The sequence below is a fragment of the Penicillium rubens genome (genome assembly GCF_028828025.1).
Source record: "Penicillium rubens strain IBT 27055 chromosome Unknown utg000003l_segment0_segment0, whole genome shotgun sequence".
Lineage (NCBI taxonomy): Eukaryota > Fungi > Ascomycota > Eurotiomycetes > Eurotiales > Aspergillaceae > Penicillium > Penicillium rubens.
This window is the reverse complement of record NW_026890601.1, coordinates 618,791-636,743: the sequence shown is the minus strand read 5'-3', so window position 1 is coordinate 636,743 and position 17,953 is coordinate 618,791. Positions and strand designations below refer to the sequence as shown.

General features: G+C 43.4%; 3 protein-coding genes across 3 annotated transcripts; 2 read left to right on the top strand and 1 right to left on the bottom strand.

Moving 5' to 3' along the window:
* Positions 1–2,599: 2,599 nt before the first annotated feature.
* On the top strand, positions 2,600–4,170 carry N7525_006426 (uncharacterized protein; the record flags this gene model as incomplete). The annotated part of the gene is made up of 3 exons (XM_061213722.1): positions 2,600–3,220; positions 3,286–3,525; positions 3,583–4,170. 3 exons carry the CDS (start codon positions 2,600–2,602, stop codon positions 4,168–4,170), a joined length of 1,449 nt encoding a protein of 482 aa, XP_061068153.1.
* A 455-nt stretch (positions 4,171–4,625) lies between these two features.
* N7525_006425 (uncharacterized protein) lies at positions 4,626–6,070 on the bottom strand (the record flags this gene model as incomplete). The annotated part of the gene is made up of 3 exons (XM_061213721.1): positions 4,626–5,456; positions 5,525–5,726; positions 5,808–6,070. 3 exons carry the CDS (start codon positions 6,068–6,070, stop codon positions 4,626–4,628), a joined length of 1,296 nt encoding a protein of 431 aa, XP_061068152.1.
* A 10,638-nt stretch (positions 6,071–16,708) lies between these two features.
* Positions 16,709–17,837, top strand: N7525_006424 (uncharacterized protein; the record flags this gene model as incomplete). Its single annotated transcript, XM_002569044.2, has 2 exons — positions 16,709–17,581; positions 17,631–17,837. The coding sequence occupies 2 exons, from the start codon at positions 16,709–16,711 to the stop codon at positions 17,835–17,837; spliced, it is 1,080 nt and encodes a 359-aa protein (XP_002569090.2).
* Positions 17,838–17,953: the final 116 nt, after the last annotated feature.

Here is a 17,953-nt window from a genome sequence, read left to right as displayed (position 1 = left end):
TACTTCTTAATAGCCTAGGTAGCTAATAAGATCCTACCCTCTCTCTCTATTGAATTTTTAGAGGATTGTGTTGGAGCCTGGGTCATATGACCTGGCTGGCTGCCTATTTGTTCAGGCTAGTCATGCCTGTCTGTTTGTTTGTCTCCAGCTCTCTCTCTATCTGTCTTCCTCTCTTCCTTCTTCCTCCCCCAGTCATCTATCAGATAGCGAATACAGTCTTTCTCTGTCCCTATTCTCGTTGCCGCTATCAGGTTCTGAGCCCTCGCTTTTTCCTAACTAAGACTCTATCAGTTTTTATCTCTGGTTGATAAAGCTGATACTTTTGCTACTTTAGTGACGTTATTTATACGACACCCTACGTAGAAATCTAATCTAATCTGCAGAGTTTTTACGGCCCCACTTTTTCTCGGAGATTAGCTCGCGACTATCCGCTAGAAGTAGCTCTACCCTCGTCGTCGACCCACTTTTTGCTCGCGATTGTTCGCTAGTAGCACCCTTAACCTTTCTCGCTCGCGATTTGTCCGCTAGAAGCGAACCCTCGAAACCTCGAAACATTCGATATTTGATGCCCTACTCGCGATTATTCGCTAGAAGTAACCCCTATTTTTCTCGCTCGCGATTTGTCCGCTAGAAGCGAAACCTTAATACCCTAATTTTTCCTACTCGCGAGTGTTCGCTAGAAGTAAACCTGATTTAAAGATATCTAACACTAGATCTAGATCTAGATCCCGCGGGGAGAGCTCTCGTCGGCTCCCTACACCCTAACCCTAACCTATTACGTAAGGAACCCGCCTTAGTGAGAAAACTGATATAAAATGGATAAAAGCCTATATCTTACGCGTTAATAGATCGAACTTTGTGCGCTAGAAGCGCGAAATCACGAATAGACTATAGATAACCCGGATCGAGAACGTTATAAATTTTAACCTACCGAAACTAAAGGAAGATAACCCGGAGTACGATACCTAGTATTACTAGTCCGTCTATACCCTCGGCTAGATCTCGTCGACACTAGATAATAAAATCACGACTATCCTCGAAGGTTTAATTTAATAATTCCCGGAGTACGCCGATAACTTAATAAAGGAGATCACCCGGATTGTGAGCGGTGATAATAAGGTTTTAAACGTCGGTGCGGAGGTCTTAAAATTCGACAAATTGAAATAAGAGAATTACACTATAGCGAAGGACTATATTATAGCTTATTAGAGGTAATTTAATATTCTCGGACGTTATAGTATCGTACCGTACCCTTTTACTACACTTTACACTATACTTTACGCACTTTATAAAGAGCTCCCGAGTGTGAATTTCACTTTTAATACTCTAAAACGCTAAGTCCCGACCGAAACTACGATAAATAACTTTAGTGAATACTATAAAGAGCTGATTATTAAGTCGAATATAATTATAGAGGAGATAAGCCCTAGTCTAGCGAAGATAACCCGTTCTTCGTTACCCTTGTCTTCTTCACGCGGCGGACGTAGATAGCGCGGTCGTAGAGGCCGTATTAGACGTGGAAATGACTAGCGGAAGCCGAAGGAAGATAACAAAGTTGATAATAAAGGTGAAGTAAAGGATAAACCGGAAGAGAAGTAGCTTTATAGAGCACCCCCGAAAGGAGCTAACATTAACGAATAGGCTAAGCGCTAGCGTTATTAGTAGCCTTAGTATATCAACGGAACTAAGTGTATACACTACCGTCTCGATAGACACCCTACAAAGGTATGCTTCCACCTGATAGAAGAATTCGTTTTTAATAGATAGGAGCCGTTCCCGGAGGTCTGGTGCTACGCTATAGCACAAATAGAGAAGAAGGATATAAAGGATAGAAAGAAGTGATACTAGATGTGATACTAGTGGTGAATTTGATACTAGAGATAGTAGTTTTCTTTTTGTTATGGGGGGGCGAGGAGAGTGTTTGTTGGTGGATGTCTAGCCTGAGGGGGGGTGTTAGAGCCTGGGTTATGTGACCTGGCTGGCTGCCTGTTTGTTCAGGCTAGTCATGCCTGTCTGTTTGTTTGTCTCCAGCTCTCTCTCTGTCTGTCTTCCTCTCTTCCTTCTTCCTCCCCCAGTCATCTGTCAGATAGCGAATACAGTCTTTCTCTGTCCCTGTTCTCGTTGCCGCCATCAGATTGGGAGCGAATTGGTGGCATGGTGGGTGGTTGAATTAACTAAGTGCTAATTCATAGACGCGTTTTGGTTAGGGTGCGCAGCTGGCTTACATGCGCAGCTCGCTTACCGATTACGTTACTAACTTTATTCTTGCCTGCACGGAAACACCACAGTTTTCTTAGTATAACACCACGTAGAATCATGGTCTCTCCGTCGGTACACCCTATTATACCATATCGGATGGTCAGAATTTCTTCCACAAATTACACTTTTGGACTAGCAGCCACCCTTCGGGTTTAGCGTAATTTCACAATGATAAAATTCTCTGACTAAGTAAGTACCAAAATGGTCTGGTCTTGACAATCTGTTTAGACCCAAATTAGTAACCTTGGTTGGAATATTGGATTCCGATATTATTAACCGAGACCTGTTCGTTTTTCTTCACTGACCAGCTCCAACCTCCTAACATCCAACAACACGAAAAATGCACCCCAGGAAAGATCTCTTAACGGATGTGGATCCCTCCAGAATCAATATTATTAGGGAGATTACGCGCTCTGATGCCTCTTCTATATTTGAGGTAGATCTGGACGGACAAAGATATGCATTGAAGCTTTTCCATGACAACGGTGACCCTGGATATACCGAGAAAGGACGTGATCTGAACCGATTTCGTTGCGAATCTAATGCATACAAAAAACTCCCCACTTCTGGTGTCTGTGATCGCAGCTTCGTTCCAAAATTCTACGGCTATATCGACCGAGTGGATCCGGCTATATTCCATCCTGCTTTAAAACATTTCGCCCAGGACAAGTTGAAGCCGAGAGCAATATTATTAGAATACCTCCCGAATGCAGAGAGTCTAAACTGCGTGAATTACGTGGATACGCTCTATCCCCAGGCAATTAAGGGCATGAAGGAGATACATAGGGCGGGCGTTCACCACCGAGATGTCTACCCTAGAAACCTTCTTGTTCGTGGAAACCCAGATAGGTTGGTCTGGATTGACTTTGATGTTGCAACGACCTTCACCGACTTTGGACCTCAACAGCTAAATTACTGTGACCACGAAATTGCACTTGTGAAGGGATTAGGGGAAGTACTTGTAAGGCTCCGTTGTCTCCTATGTTATAGGCATTTAGCATGCTGACTGACGAGAATAGAAAGAAGATCAAGCTGAGGGACTTCCTCCAAATACAAATTTTTATTAAAGGCATCATGATTCTCCCTCAAAATAATGAGGAGACGCTGCATCTGCTCGCCACATCAACCATCAGCGCCAAACCAAGCAAAATGAATATTGTCAGCCTCATAAAGCCGCTTCTCATCTCGCTCAATGAAGCAGATATTCCGGTTTGTGTGATTGGGGAGGTTGTCTTAAACTACTACAATGTACCTCGAGTCGTTCATGTAAGTCTTCGCTATCACGACACCGCCAAAGGATTATTATTTTCTCACCTCTAGTAGGATATCGAGATTTGTGTCCCTGAGTTATCGCTGCCAGAGGTCGTATCCAATGTGTCCTCGACCACCGAGTTAGAACGAGTAGAAGTAAAGGACTACGATCTATTCACAGAATACAAGAGAGGATTCCCAACATTCAAGGCATCAAATACCAGTCTCCGGTTAATCGTCTTCCCCGACACGCATTTCGGCATCGCTCCCCTACGCCAGAGCATTGTACCGAGCGACGAAAGAGCATCGACTGCCTGCAGCAAACAAATACTTGATTTAGTCCCTCAGTGCGAAGTTCAGGATCTTCCTATACCCCGTCTGCCTAATCTGTTCACTGGGCTCTGCTCGAGATTGTTCGAGTCAGGAAATCTCATGGCTCGCATAGCCGTGGAGCAACTGGTCGATGGGATGAACCTCGATGACGATTGGATCGAAAGTAATCTAGGTGGGGCGACGATCAAAGTGAGGAATTTAGCCGCTCAGCTTGTCCTCGAAAAAGGATTTCGGCATGAAGAGGATATGGCTTTGGGAGCAATGCATTCTGACTTCGATGCTATCAGAATGCAGGATCTAAGCTCGATACCTGGGTCTGGTTTTTAATAGCTGTTGAATCGCTGGCTTGTAATAAGACTAAATCTTCATTGGAGTGTTTGTTTGTACTGGTTTCCGACTGAGCGCCAAAGTCGATTTTATCCTATAACAAAATGTCTGTTGGCTTTGGTTATTTCGTGGCGTTCCTAAGCGCCTAATATCTTGTGGGAGTTTACGGCCGCTAGGTCGAGCATTGCCTAGTTGGAAAGCTCATTGCACATCACAAACATTCATCCCAGTGACGACTGGCTTGCCGCCCAGGATGTTGAGAACAAATTTCGGGCCGCTGTTGTACCTAGGTACGCTATGCGTACCATTTTTCCTCTACCAGTGTCAGCATTAGAGGAAGAGGAAGCACATGGGGGCCATTTTGCATGGCATTCAAATCCCTATCTAGCGCTTGTGAGACTATTTTAAGTCCCACTGTTTATATCGCAAGTGTACATTGATGACATGACAAGCAACTAAATGTTTCCCAACCCCATCGACTTGCCCCGCAGATCCCTCCAAAGCGTTCTAAATGCTGGCCACGAGATCGACACATAAATAAGACTATTCCAGAACCCCTGCAAAGGAAGCACAAAACTTGACGCATAGTTAAGCCCGAACGAGAAGTCGTTGGGGCGAGCAAACGCGTATACTCGGTTAGCCGTCGAGGGAACCTGTACCAGATTAGATTTGGACGCTGCATTGAATTGAATTGAGTTGAGAATGTAACCACCTACCCACGTCACAAGCAGCGCAATAAAGAACAGTATCGCGTATTTCGCATACGCCCACGCCGCGGAGCTCGCCTCTGCCGCCTTCCACCGCTGCGTATGCGAGTCACCGCCTTCATGCCGCGCCGATTTGAGGGACCCCTCTGTGCGGAGCGTGATTGGGTCCGATTGGGGGCGACTCAGACCCTGAGTAGGCGCGGAGCTTTCCTCTGGGTCATGCTGTATGCTGAAGGGATCGATGGGGCCGTCCTCGACCGAGCCGGAGTATGGGCTAGACGAGGACACTGTGAAGCTGCGAGTGGGGAAATCACTGGCCGATACGGGCCGGTGTGTTGGCGCGAGGGAGGCAAATACGTTGGTGACATGGGTACCCGAGCGTACGAGGGGGGCATCGGGCTGTGTGTCAGAGCCGAGGGACTCGATACCGCTGAGGTTACGTAGCTCGCGGTGTCTCTGGTAGATGACGGATCCTGCGCGTAGGTAGATGGTGAAAGTGAGGAAGATGACGAACCACACAGGGCCGTAGAAGACGGCGATGCGGAGGTAGTCCCATGGCGATGTGACCCAGCACCAAAGCTATACAACGAATGTTAGAATTTTCAGAAGCTTAAGGAAAAGTTATATGGGTCTATGTGTGGTCTTACAATTGAGGAGCCGTAGACCCGGCCTCGGGCATGAGTGTGGATGAAGAAGTATATGAAGGATGGGATGAAGGGGAGGCCGTAGCAACACACGACATACACCCACTCGATCTGGCGCAGTTGCTCTGAGCCATACTTATGAAAGAAGGTTAGATAGACATTGCACGCCATGGCAAAGGCCCATAACGCGTCAGCGGGCATGAACCTATCTGCCATTAGATACGCACTTGACTATCGACACCTAATGAATCAAGCAAAGGGGGGAGGGGGAGGGTGGAACTCTCACCACTGAATTAAAAAAGCCTGGAGCTGGCATAAGGGGCTACCAGACCCAGCCTGGATGCCCGATTGTGAAATCATCGTCGCTATATTAGCCATCATATTGCCCCAGGATGCATAGAAAACGAGGCGGTTGATCGGTTTCCGAAATGAGCGCGAGCTGATGAAACTAGCTATGATAACAAAGGTGCCGACCAGCGAGATGGCAGAGCAGACGCGCTCCGTGACTGAGATAGCGACAAGCTGCCGCTGCGAGGGTGCGAGAGCCATGATGTCATGACCTAGATGGCGGCGGGCGCGGTGAGAATATTTCTAGCACTATAGGGTTCGGTCAAGATCCCATGCCCACCAATTCTATATAGAAGGAGGGGAAGAAGTAAGGTATGCAGCTGTTTTTACACAGTACAAGCGGCAAAGTCAGCCCCAGATAATGGTCGCGTGGTTTCTTCCTGGGGAGCACCCGTGGACCCGGGAGGCAGTTAGTAATACAACACAAGCTCGGTGGCGCGGTGATAGTAATAAGAACCCATGGAAGCAGCCCGATTCACATAACTCTGTGGCGACTACGGATGCCAAGCAAGTGTCGAGACACAGCCGGACAAACCAAGCCAGCACTAGAGCCGTTGCCGATAACGAATACTCGTCGACGTTAGTGTTATTCGTTATTCGCTTTCGCAATTGTAAACCCCACGAATAATATTCGCAATTATTATTCGTGAATTGAAATCATGCGGCTAACCATTTGCAGCACGAGCTGCGAATACGCACACGTTTCTCGCCCCTGCATGACAGGATCCTGGAGGCTTTGGATCGTCTAGCATATCGGGGCGGGCCGATATTGTCGTGCCCCGCTATTTACTTCAACTAAATAGAGATATTTTAGTACAAACATTAACTGGCCGAGGTAGTATTTGATGATTCATGATGCCAGGGCCTGTGAGTAAAATCAGTTCGAATCTACTAACGTATTCCACAAGCGAGCTGCGCACACAAGCGAGCTGCGCAGCCCAAAACACATAGTAAACGCGATGCTATATTTCAACAACCAACGCTTTTATTTAATTTCATTACTTGCCGATAGCAATTGATAAGCATTTTTAGTACCATATATCAATTTTGAATAAATCGAGAACTTGCATTGTTATGGTATCGAAAATACATCGCTGAACTCTAGAATATATATATATCTCAGTCACTAATTTATTAAATTTCTCTAAACTTTAATAAGTGGCTAGATATCATATAAAAAGCATTAGGCTACAAGGAAAAGCTCATACAGATAACCGTTGTTGTAATATCATGTTGTAATTTATCGCTTTTACTATGTGTTTTGGGCTGCGCAGCTCGCTTGTGTGCGCAGCTCGCTTGTGGAATACGTTAAGTTGCGTATAGTATAAAAACATCGCTCGATTCTAATTCCAATACCAACATATCAAAAAGAACTCAAAAAAGCCAAAGTCGATATTCGGAAGCTTTCTAAGGAGTTACTTAACTAATGATTTTCTATAATAGTGACACTAGGTGTATATACTACGTAGATAACAATATAGTTCTCTAGGAATAGTAGATTTATTATCGGTATAGTTTTGGGGATACGGTCGCCCGTATCTTTAGAGATCTACGTACTTAGTACCGAACCCTATTACTGAAGGCGCCTAGCTTCACGATTCCGCGTATACAATCCTACTCTCTAAGCTATATAGCGATATATCGAATTCGACGTATCTAAATTGGTTTAAAAAAGGCGTTTAGAGGAGTCTTGTAGTTGTGTGGTTATACCGAGCTATACAAGATATTTAAACTGCTAGTGGAATGTCGGCCTAGCGATATAAAAGTGTGTATTCTGGCTGCTATAAGCCCCGCCAGTGTTAAAATGTGCCCCGCAAGATAAGATCTATATGAACAAACGTGCTTTTCAGAGGTTTGTGTTAACAAAGTGTTGAACGGAATGCGGAGCATTATACCACTGGACCATAACAAAAACCAAGGTTAATTATCGTAAGTCTAGTGGGTTCATATGGGTTTGACACAAAGCCCCTAACAATGTGCAAGCACCTCTTTATAGTGTTGGAGACTAGTATTTGAGTGTTCGATAGTATTAAAAGAAGCAAAGACCCACTCAGCTTCCTTATAATCCCATTTCTTCTTCGGGGGGAGCATCATCGCATACAGTCACTAGCGAAAACAGCTTCCGCCCTAAAGATTCAATAATCACTACGGATTCCCCAACTAGGATTTACCCGCCCGTTCACCATAGTGGACTAGGCCGATTACAAGCAAACAGTCTCAAAGCGGAGCAAACATCTTCATTTCTCTTCATCTGCAATTTGTCGTATTAGTAACATAAAGCTAAATCTGCCACCTAGCGTGAGAATCCGAGGTCTCTTCTTAAATATGGAAAGATGCGCTAACTAGCCAGAATAACGTGGTCGACGATTGGCTTCGTAGCTTTCCCAATGCATTGGACATTCAAGCGGAGGATGCGCTACTTGTCGTATGCTTCGATAGTATCATAAGTAAGCTATTCGGCTGATAATTCTCCCCAGTAATCTTGTCACTCACCGGGAAATCCTGATGATACGAGTGATGATTATGTTAGGCAACGGGTTACTTTTCTTAATTACTCTGCGAATTATACAGGTATCGCTCGGGGCCCGCGGCTCCGCGGCTCCGAAAGTGTAATTGTCAGCATTAGCGAATACCTAACATCCAAAATGCCTTTGGAAGTCCTATGAAAAGATAGGTCCCTTTCTTGAAGGAACTTGTCTATTTTCCTTGGTTTACAATTTCTCTGGAACCAAATCCTCACTTTACGGCATCGCGATCTAGTACACATTTCGCAAAGGGAAAATGGATTGGGAGTAACTAGAGCACAGTGGCACCGCAAAAGTCGGTGACCCCAGCCTGACCGCCCTTTTCTGCCACCTGTATCCTGCCGTATTAAAAGGACTCCAACAAGTGGCGAGCGTGTCATTCTAGTCCATAGTCTATACATATGTAATATGAAAGCAGTAGGTCGACTTCCGCGGTGCCACTATATGTCATTTTTCTATGAGTAATTTTTGGCAACGGGAATGGTAAGTAATCACCGACTATACTCTGTACTGTATAGAATGAGGGAACCAACATTCTCTCTTGTCCCGGATGGGATCCCATCCGGGATCCTGATCGGACCTCGCCGGCAGAATTCGTTAATGGATATAAGTCCGGGAGTTCCCCCCTCTAAAATGTATCTTAGCTTCCAATCAGACACTCTTTTATGAAGTTCCTTAGTTGTTGTTGAATCCCGTCCAATTGCTTAGTTTTAAATCCCTTTTCGACCAGGTTACCAGTGGTGACTCTCGTCAGTTATTTTATCATTTGATCTCTCTTCTCTTCTTTCCTCGGTTCATTTCCAAAGCTAAACTCCACACTATCTCTTCAAACCGCTGCGGTATAAATTCTAGGGAAACTTTACCCCGCGTTCACTAGTGGCGAAGATCTGAGCTAGAGATAAGCCCCTGCATTTAGAGAATCCGCTTCCTTCATTCCCACTTTATCATCCTTCTACAAATGTTTCTGTATGAATAAACTAGGATGGATGCCACTTCTATTGCTAGTATGATCAACCCTCAAGAGGATGATTATATGTTGTCCGCGAAAATGCCAGCACAATTTCCGAGAGAGATACCCCAGATGCTCAGTGTTCTGGAGAGCAACAATTTTCCCAGCATGGGATACAACGACAGAGACCATTTTGCGAGATATATCACACCCTTGGACGATGAGATTGGAATGCAGCTTGAAGGAGGCGACGGTAGTTTAGATTGGAGCACGATCTCGAATCATATCCTAAGCCAGCCTCCTGCACACCCTGTATCTGATGTTGACGAAGAGATCGAAGGACTCCTCTTTCAAGATATTGCTACCAGGCCCCAGGCCAACTCCGACACCCGTCGGATCCATTCATCAAGCTCCACGCCTACCAACAATGTGCAAGATTCTAATGCACGTATTTCTCGATTGGGTGGATCTACAATCAGGAACCCTCGTAGGCAAAACCATTCCTGCGACCAGTGCAGGTCATCCAAAAGAGCATGCAGTTTACCTCTCCGCGTTGGAATTAGTGGACAAAAGCCCTCGACACCTTGTGCAACTTGCAACGCACGCGGCCTGGAGTGTACCGTCGCATGGCTCGCCAGCAAGAAGTTCGAAAAGCAGAGTAGGAAGAAAGCAAGAACTTCATCCTACCTCCGAGAAGATAGTCATCCGCTCAATGCTGCAGACCTGAGCATCGTGGCAGAAGAACATCAAAGAATCGACGACCATACACGCTCCCCGTCTGAAAGCTTATCGACATTGGAAGTCGATTTAGCCCGACAACTAACTGCGCATGAAACCTGTCTGCAGCAATTCAACCTGTATGTTGATGTCTGTGATATGCCGCTATCACAATGCCTTTTGCATGGGAGCATGCCGCCCCGCTACTCTCTGGGAATTGCCGCTTTGGCACCATTGAGCAACAGTGTCCATCTGAACACTTATCTCGAGAAAGCGAATATGTGGATCGAGAGCTGCTGGGAATTGAATTCCAGTCCGTGGTCTTCGACCACCGTGGCACCACATACCTTTCGAACAGTTAGTCTTCTCGACTCTTTGTTCCAAGAAAAGTGCACGGAGCACTCTCGCCCATCACCATCGCGTGATGTCTCGATCAACGAAGCCTATAAATGGGTTGCAATAGCAACTGCTGCTCAATATGCTGTCGATAAGAGCCAGAGTCGAGGCAGAGAACATAGCCGTGATCTTGCACTCACTACATGGTGCAAGGCCCGGAAGATGGTCTTTAAGAATATCGCAGCATCTGGATCGTTTCGGCAGTCTTTGTCCCTTATACTCTTCGGCCTCATTTTGCGCCCCAAAGGTGACCTTGACGATGATGCGACACTTGAAGACTCCCGATTTGCGTTATTGATGAGGCTACGAAGGAGGACTGCTAGTGAGATAAACTAGCATGGAGGGAAAATCGGGAAGAAGATGCGTACTATGAATCTATGGAAAAACAGGCTGTATATGAAGCCTGTACTAACAAAGGAATGGCAAACTGACAAACTGACATATCAAGCTGACATAGCAAAGGCTCAGTCTGCACAAAGGGACAAAGGCATAAAGACATACCATACCATGCATGTCAACACACCCCCCCAGACTGAGCATCAAAAGCCAAAATCAATCTGGTTCGTATAGTAAAAATTGCAGTAAAAAAGCATAGAGAAAGACGTAGTAAAAATCATCAATCCTTCTTGCTCACTAGTAGTTTTCGAATCCTTTCGAAGTCGACCTTTGGTAGTGCTTTTGTTAATGTATCTGCCGGGTTTTCCTTGCTGTCGATGAGCTGGATGTCGATCTGCTTCGTCTTTATAGCATGTTTCATAAATTGGTATTTGATATCTAACCACTTGGTCCCCTTGTTGTAAGAATCCTTTTTGAGAATGGCAACGGTATTGTCGCTGTCCGTACAAATTGGAATTGGAATCGGAGTTAGCTTCGTGTTATCTAGTAAACGTAGCTAGATAAGGATCTTTTTTAAATAAAGACCTTCTCTCACTACTCTATCGAGAGCAATGTATTTAGCAATAGTGCTTCCTATGGCAACAATGTCTTGTTTCCGTGAGCTCTATGAAATTAGCGCTCTAGTATAGTAAAAGATATATACTTCGGTGGATTTCCTATCTTCGCAGTCGTTGAATGAAGAGTCGATATAACCAATTAGTGTCGAATTGGTCTTTATAAGTTGTATCCTATAGCTTGGTGCGCCTTTTAAATAGCGTAGTAACTGGGAAAGAGCATTAAGGTCTTGCTTCCTAGGATTTGTAGTTCTTCTCTGTAGTCTGTTTATAGCAAAGGCGATGTCGGGTCTTATGCGTATGCCTAGCCAGGCAACCTTACTAACATCTTCTCTAAAAGCTGCTTTTTCGGAGGAAGAGACTGTTTCCGAGGAAGAGACTGCGTTAGTCTCTGTTATAGAGAAAGGTGGTTGATAGGATGACTTTATAGGTAGGAATGTTGATAAAACCTTGCCTAGACTCGCTGTCTATAGCAGATCTTCTAGGTATATAGCTTGGTCGACAAAAATGGTTGATAAAGCTTCGTTGGTAGTTCTTGTCAAGCTGCTTCCTAGAAATCTAGCTAGTTCACTAACCACCTTGATCTTAAAGGTAATGTTGTCTTTAAACTATTGGATCTGTCGTTTATCTAAAGTAGCGCTTAATATATCGTTAATATAGAGCAAAAGCTAGAGATCTCTCTCTCTATAGGTGAAAATACACCTTTCATCCGGAAGCTCTTCGAAACCTAGTCTTTTGAGCTCTTCTTTCAGCGTTTCGTACCACAGATTTGCAGATTGTCGAAGTCCGTATAATGCTTGCTTTAGTATATAGACTTTGCTAGCTTCTGATTAGTCTAGCCGGAAAGATTTGCTAGATTTAGACGTCGAAGAAGGAGTGTAGTATCCGGTTAGTGGTCTTATGAAAATGCATCTCTTATCAATAAGTGTATTGAGATATGTAGTGGTATAGTCAATTTGCTCCTAATATATGTTTCGGATAGCAACTATAGATAGAAAAAGTCTGGTGCTTTCGGGTCTCGCAACCGGTGTATAGGTTTCGTCAAAATCGAATCTAGGTCTTTGGCGGTTTCTATAGATCACCTATCTTGCTCTCATTTCTGTGATAAAATCCTCCTTATCATATTTGAGATCGAAAACCCACTTTCCTAGTAAGATAGTGCTACCTTTTAGCGGGGTATTAACTAATTGGTAAGCCTATATAGCTTCTAACTTGTTGATCTAGTTATCTATTACTTCCTACTAAAGCTCTTTTTCCGGTGAGTTTATTGCTTCTCGGTAGTTACGGGGAATCTTGATCTGCTAGGTTTTTAAACCTTCCGGAATTTTCGTCGCTACGAGAACAATACCAATAGTAGATAGAGCTCTTCCTCTATATAAGTCCCACTGTTCTTTATCAAATCTTCTCGGTGGAATTCCCGCAGTTTGGCGTCTTAATATCCTTGGCTACGGTGTTAGAGTAGCTATAATTGGATCCGGAGAAGAAGAGTCTATATCCGGTCTCGAGGCGGTCCTTACGCTTAGTGAAGGGGTCTATAAACCTATTATTAGAGGTCTTCTAGAAGCAGATCTCTTACCTTTCTCCGCTTATATAGGGGTTGTGAAGAGAGTATTTTCTTCGTATTCGATTTCTTCCACACGTGAATCTAATAGCGGGAGATAAACTAGTTATTGAACCTTGCTAGTAGTAATAACTAGCGAACTAACACCCCTCTAAGAAATAGGGGGAGGTATATCAATAGTTTGTCCTTTAGTGATAATATCTCTTTTATTATAGTGAGGAATACCCTATTTTTGCTCCTAGAAGACAATATCCCGGTGTCTAGAAACCTTTTTAGTTTTAGGATTATAAATCCTATAGATATGACTATTGTCACCCTCGTATCTAACGAGGTGGCCAATCCACGCTCTAGCTTCTATTTTCTGACTTTAAACACGCTTTTCCTTCGGGATATAAACATATGCCTTTGCACACTATACCCGGAGGAAGGAGAGGGAGATATTGTTAGGACTTCTTATATTCAATGACTTCCTCTATGCTATGATAGGAGCTTGGTGAAACTGATCTCCCTAAGCTTTATGCTTATATCCCTAAGCTCCATTTTTTGAAATTGGCTTTCTTAGTCGATTGATGATATATATAGCTGTATTGATAGCTTCTGGCTAGAGTTCTTATAGTGCGCTAGTATCAATTCTTATGGTCCGAGCAATCTATAAAAGATAAAACCTAGAGAACTCGGAAACACCGTTTTGCTTATATGTATAGGGAGCTAATAAAGTGACTATTATATGCATTGATTTGGCCTATTTGGCAAAAACAGAGAATTCTATACCGCTATCAATTCTCTATTCCTACGGCTAGTATCCCATTTTCTAGCGCATTTCTTCGGCAAATTTCTAGAGAACTGGAGAAGCATCCGCTTTGGTAGCGAGATATAGTGTGAGACGATATCTTATTGTATCGTCTGTAATGATTATGATATGGTTTCTATTATATTTGCTAGTATTGGATTTAGAATCTGGATTAAAACTAGGTGGGGATATAGGCTATAGATCTATATGAAATATATAGCCTGCTCTAGTTGCTCTCGCTTACTAGGAGCGAGATATAATCCGCTTTGATTTACCGAGTTTGTAAGCTTTATAGTTGAAACTAGCGTTATCTTCTTATATATTATAACCTAGATCTATATAGTTGATTTTTGTAGTATGACTGCTAGTATGACCTAGTCTCCGGTGTGTAAGCTCTATAGAAATAACTACTGTACCTAGAGCTAGGGAAGCGAGTTGTAAGAATGGGACTCGTTGGTGTATTCTAGTATAGCCTATAAGCTTGTCGTATTTATTATGTAAAGCTCTAGTCTTGCTATTCCACTAGATTCCTAGCTGTTTTTCGGCAGTCCTAAGTGAAAACAGATTGTATTGTCCACCCTTCTTATAAATATAGTGAATGCTAATTTGATAGCAAGCTGGTGATATCCGGATAGCTGCTTCCTAAGCTGCATATATAATATCTTCGGTTCTAATGTGAAGTGTCAAATTAATAATGCTATATACGTCTGCTTTGACTTTTTTATTGCCGGAAGTCCACTATTTATATTCCTAGCTAGCTGTATAGGCCTGTATGGTGGAAAACGTAGTTTCGTCACTATAAATATGCTCCGAAGCGCTAGTATCCAAAACCTATAGATAACCTAGAGCTGTAGTAGATAGCTAGATTGCAATAAGAGTATGACCTTACTCTTGTTAGTCTCTAGCTCTAGATTGCTAGATAACCTCTTTCCCTTCTTTTTAGAGGGAATTAGTAAGGTCTATACCTACGTTATCCTCCCGGATAGCAGTCTCTACTATGACCTTCTCACCGTACCGGCTCTCTACGATTATATTCTTGTTAGAACTGCTATCTTTATAGTAGCTCTCTATTATTATATAAGAAGGATTGAAACCTTCTTTACAGAAATTGATATTGATAGATATTATAATAAACCTAGATCCGGCATCTGGTGTAGAGAGATTCGCCTAGCGGGTCCTATCTGTTTAGGATCCGTATATAGGCTGAATTTTGTCTTATTTGAACTTAGTGCCGTTAGATGCCGTATTTGCCGTATTTGTCGGTTTCTTTAGGTTATAAATCTATAATCCTAGCGATAGAATCTAACCTAGATAACGAAGTTTAGGATATAGATAGAAATATCTGCTCACTCCGTGTCTTTTACCGTAGTAAGAGCAATTTCCGTTATCACTTCTCTCCGGTTTGTGCGCTAGCCACTTCCTTATATACTCCTCCGCCGACACACCCTTTGGCGGCTTATTTGTAAGCGTAGTGTTGTTGTTGTTAGTGTTCGAATTGGAAACCGGTGTAGAAAGAGATCTAGATGGATTGGTTATACGCTTCTTAAGAGTAGAGAGAGCGAGAGAGTCTGTATTACTAGATTTGATATAATCTAGAATAGTAGTACTATACCGATAAAAATCGATAATAGTAATTGTCTTCGCCGGTTTCTCAATGGCGTTGAGCTCGTTATCTTTTATAACGATGAAACCGCTCAGCTCTAGTATATCACTAAGCTCTGATAATATGGTTTCTAGAGCGTAGTATAGAGGAAGTTCTCTATTGAGGTTATAGACAGCTTTGTAACGAAGCTTTATAGTATAAATGAAGTCCTTATTTGTCGTAAATTGGCTCCGGGAGAGCTTTTTGAAACTTCTTATAGCTGCTTTCAAAGCACTATAACCTTCTCCCTTTATATGCTTCTTCAATTCGGTAAGGAAGTCGTCGGCGAAACCAATTTTTGATCCACGAGTATTGATTTCCTAAACTAGGGTGTGGTCTATACTACTCGTTATCTATATCCTCACTTATAGGGAGAGAGTATGCCATTTCTTTCTATTTAGATCGTCGATAACGGGCTATAGGATATCGGTGTTGATCAGATTATGAAGTTGATAGCTCTGTAGGATTTTTTCCACTTGGTCTACCTAGTTGTCAAAATCGGTTCGTTCTTTTAGCGGCGGTATAATTTTGTAGAGGTTGAAACTCCCTACTTCCGGTAGACTAATAGCTTGGTCTATAACAATGTTATCCTACTTAGCATACTAGTCTCGGTTTATAGTAGGTTGGTTGGAGGATTCAGCTATCTTAGCTAATGAAAATAAATGCAGTTCTCAACGTGAGACACTATAACAAAGCTTCTTTGTTAAGGATAAAGAGATAGTACTCCGTTGAGATACTCCCTTTGTCAAAAGTGATAAAGAAGTTAAAAATGCACCCCTCTTTGTTAAAGGGTATATGCAAATCAAAAGTGCACCCCTTTATGTCAAAGGGTATATGCAACAAAAAAGTAAGAGATATAGCCCTCAAAGCTACTCTCTTAATGAAACAAGCAAGAAATAGCCTATCGATAGTGCTATTCTTGATGGTGAGGCTCCCCCGCGGGGAGTTGCTCTTGTAAAGTCAGGATAGATCTACTAGATCTTTGATAAAGCAAAGGGGAAAATGGAGGGCGTCATAACCTGATGAGGCTACGAAGGAGGACTGCTAGTGAGATAAACTAGCATGGAGGGAAAATCGGGAAGAAGATGCGTACTATGAATCTATGGAAAAACAGGCTGTATATGAAGCCTGTACTAATAAAGGAATGGCAAACTGACAAACTGACATATCAAGCTGACATAGCAAAGGCTCAGTCTGCACAAAGGGACAAAGGCATAAAGACATACCATACCATGCATGTCAACAGTTATGTGAAGGGATTCGCCGCCTTTATAATCTTTGCACTCGGGCATATGATTACGTTCATGAAATGCAAGAGGATGATCCAATGCAAGACGATAGGGGATCGTCAACACTCGTTCAAAAATTTCCACCTGACGTGACTGCGAATGTTCTGGAATTGATAGGGGCGATATCATGGTTGACAGACATGACGAACTCTGTAATAATCGCCACGTCGCATGGGGAACTCTCTCCTATGGATCTCTCTAAGGGTGACCGCAATCCTCATATTCCTCAAATACCTCGATTCTCGCCACATTCACCCCAAAAAGATAATTCGCCACCTACAGAAAATGAAAACCGATTAATCGATGATTCGATTTTATCACGGGCCATTTCGTCGGAGCAGACGATGATGACACTTCGGCGCCATGACATTTCGGATGCCAAATTGGAATATACAGTGAGACAATCAGGCTCACTTGTGATCCTTCTCTGGAAGTCACTGGCTTCCTTAATACTGGCCGAGAAGAATGTCCGAACAGGAAAGGTCGACTATGAAATGCTTCACTGGAGCTATAGAACCACTTTGAAGCTTGTTAAGTTGTGGAGGACGACATTTGGAACTTTTGATGGTGCAACTACAACATTTCTCGAACAGTCATCCTCGGAAAATCGACGTATAGTTGCCTTCTGTTTGAATGATGGCGATCTAGCAGTTCTTTTATTCCATGAAACAACAAAGCAGCTTGAGATGAGCCTCTCTCAACTGCCCTCGACACCTGAGATGGAAAGGCTGTGCGAAGTTCTTCGATTGGACAGATTGGTTCGACAAGAGCAACGGCTCATGAGTGTGGCTCAAGTATCTACCATGGCCTCCATATGTCAAGGGATTTCTAGCCCTGGCTTCCAGGGCGAGAGTGGCATGAAAGCATGTGTGCAAGGCATTGGGGCACATCCTGTAAGTGACTTAGTCCATTAATTAAACTTCCTACTAATATTTTCGAAAGTATCCTACCTTGGTCGTGCAAGCAAATACGTTATCTGCCAAGGCTCTCGCTGAACAGGTGCATGTCCGAGTCAATGAAATGGACATGAAAGGGGCTTCTGAGGGGATGAAAGGACTGGAAACTTGCCTGCAGGCTTTACGTGGACTTGAGGAGACTCTTGTCACTTTCCCGGATGTATCGTGCTACAACAGCCAAATCGTGGTCTAATGGCCTTTAACCCAACTGTATAATCTCAAAGCATAGATATTTCCAGTAAGCTTTCCAATTGGACTTAACGAAGAAGAATAGAGTATATTGCATCCAAGGACAAAAATGATACACGT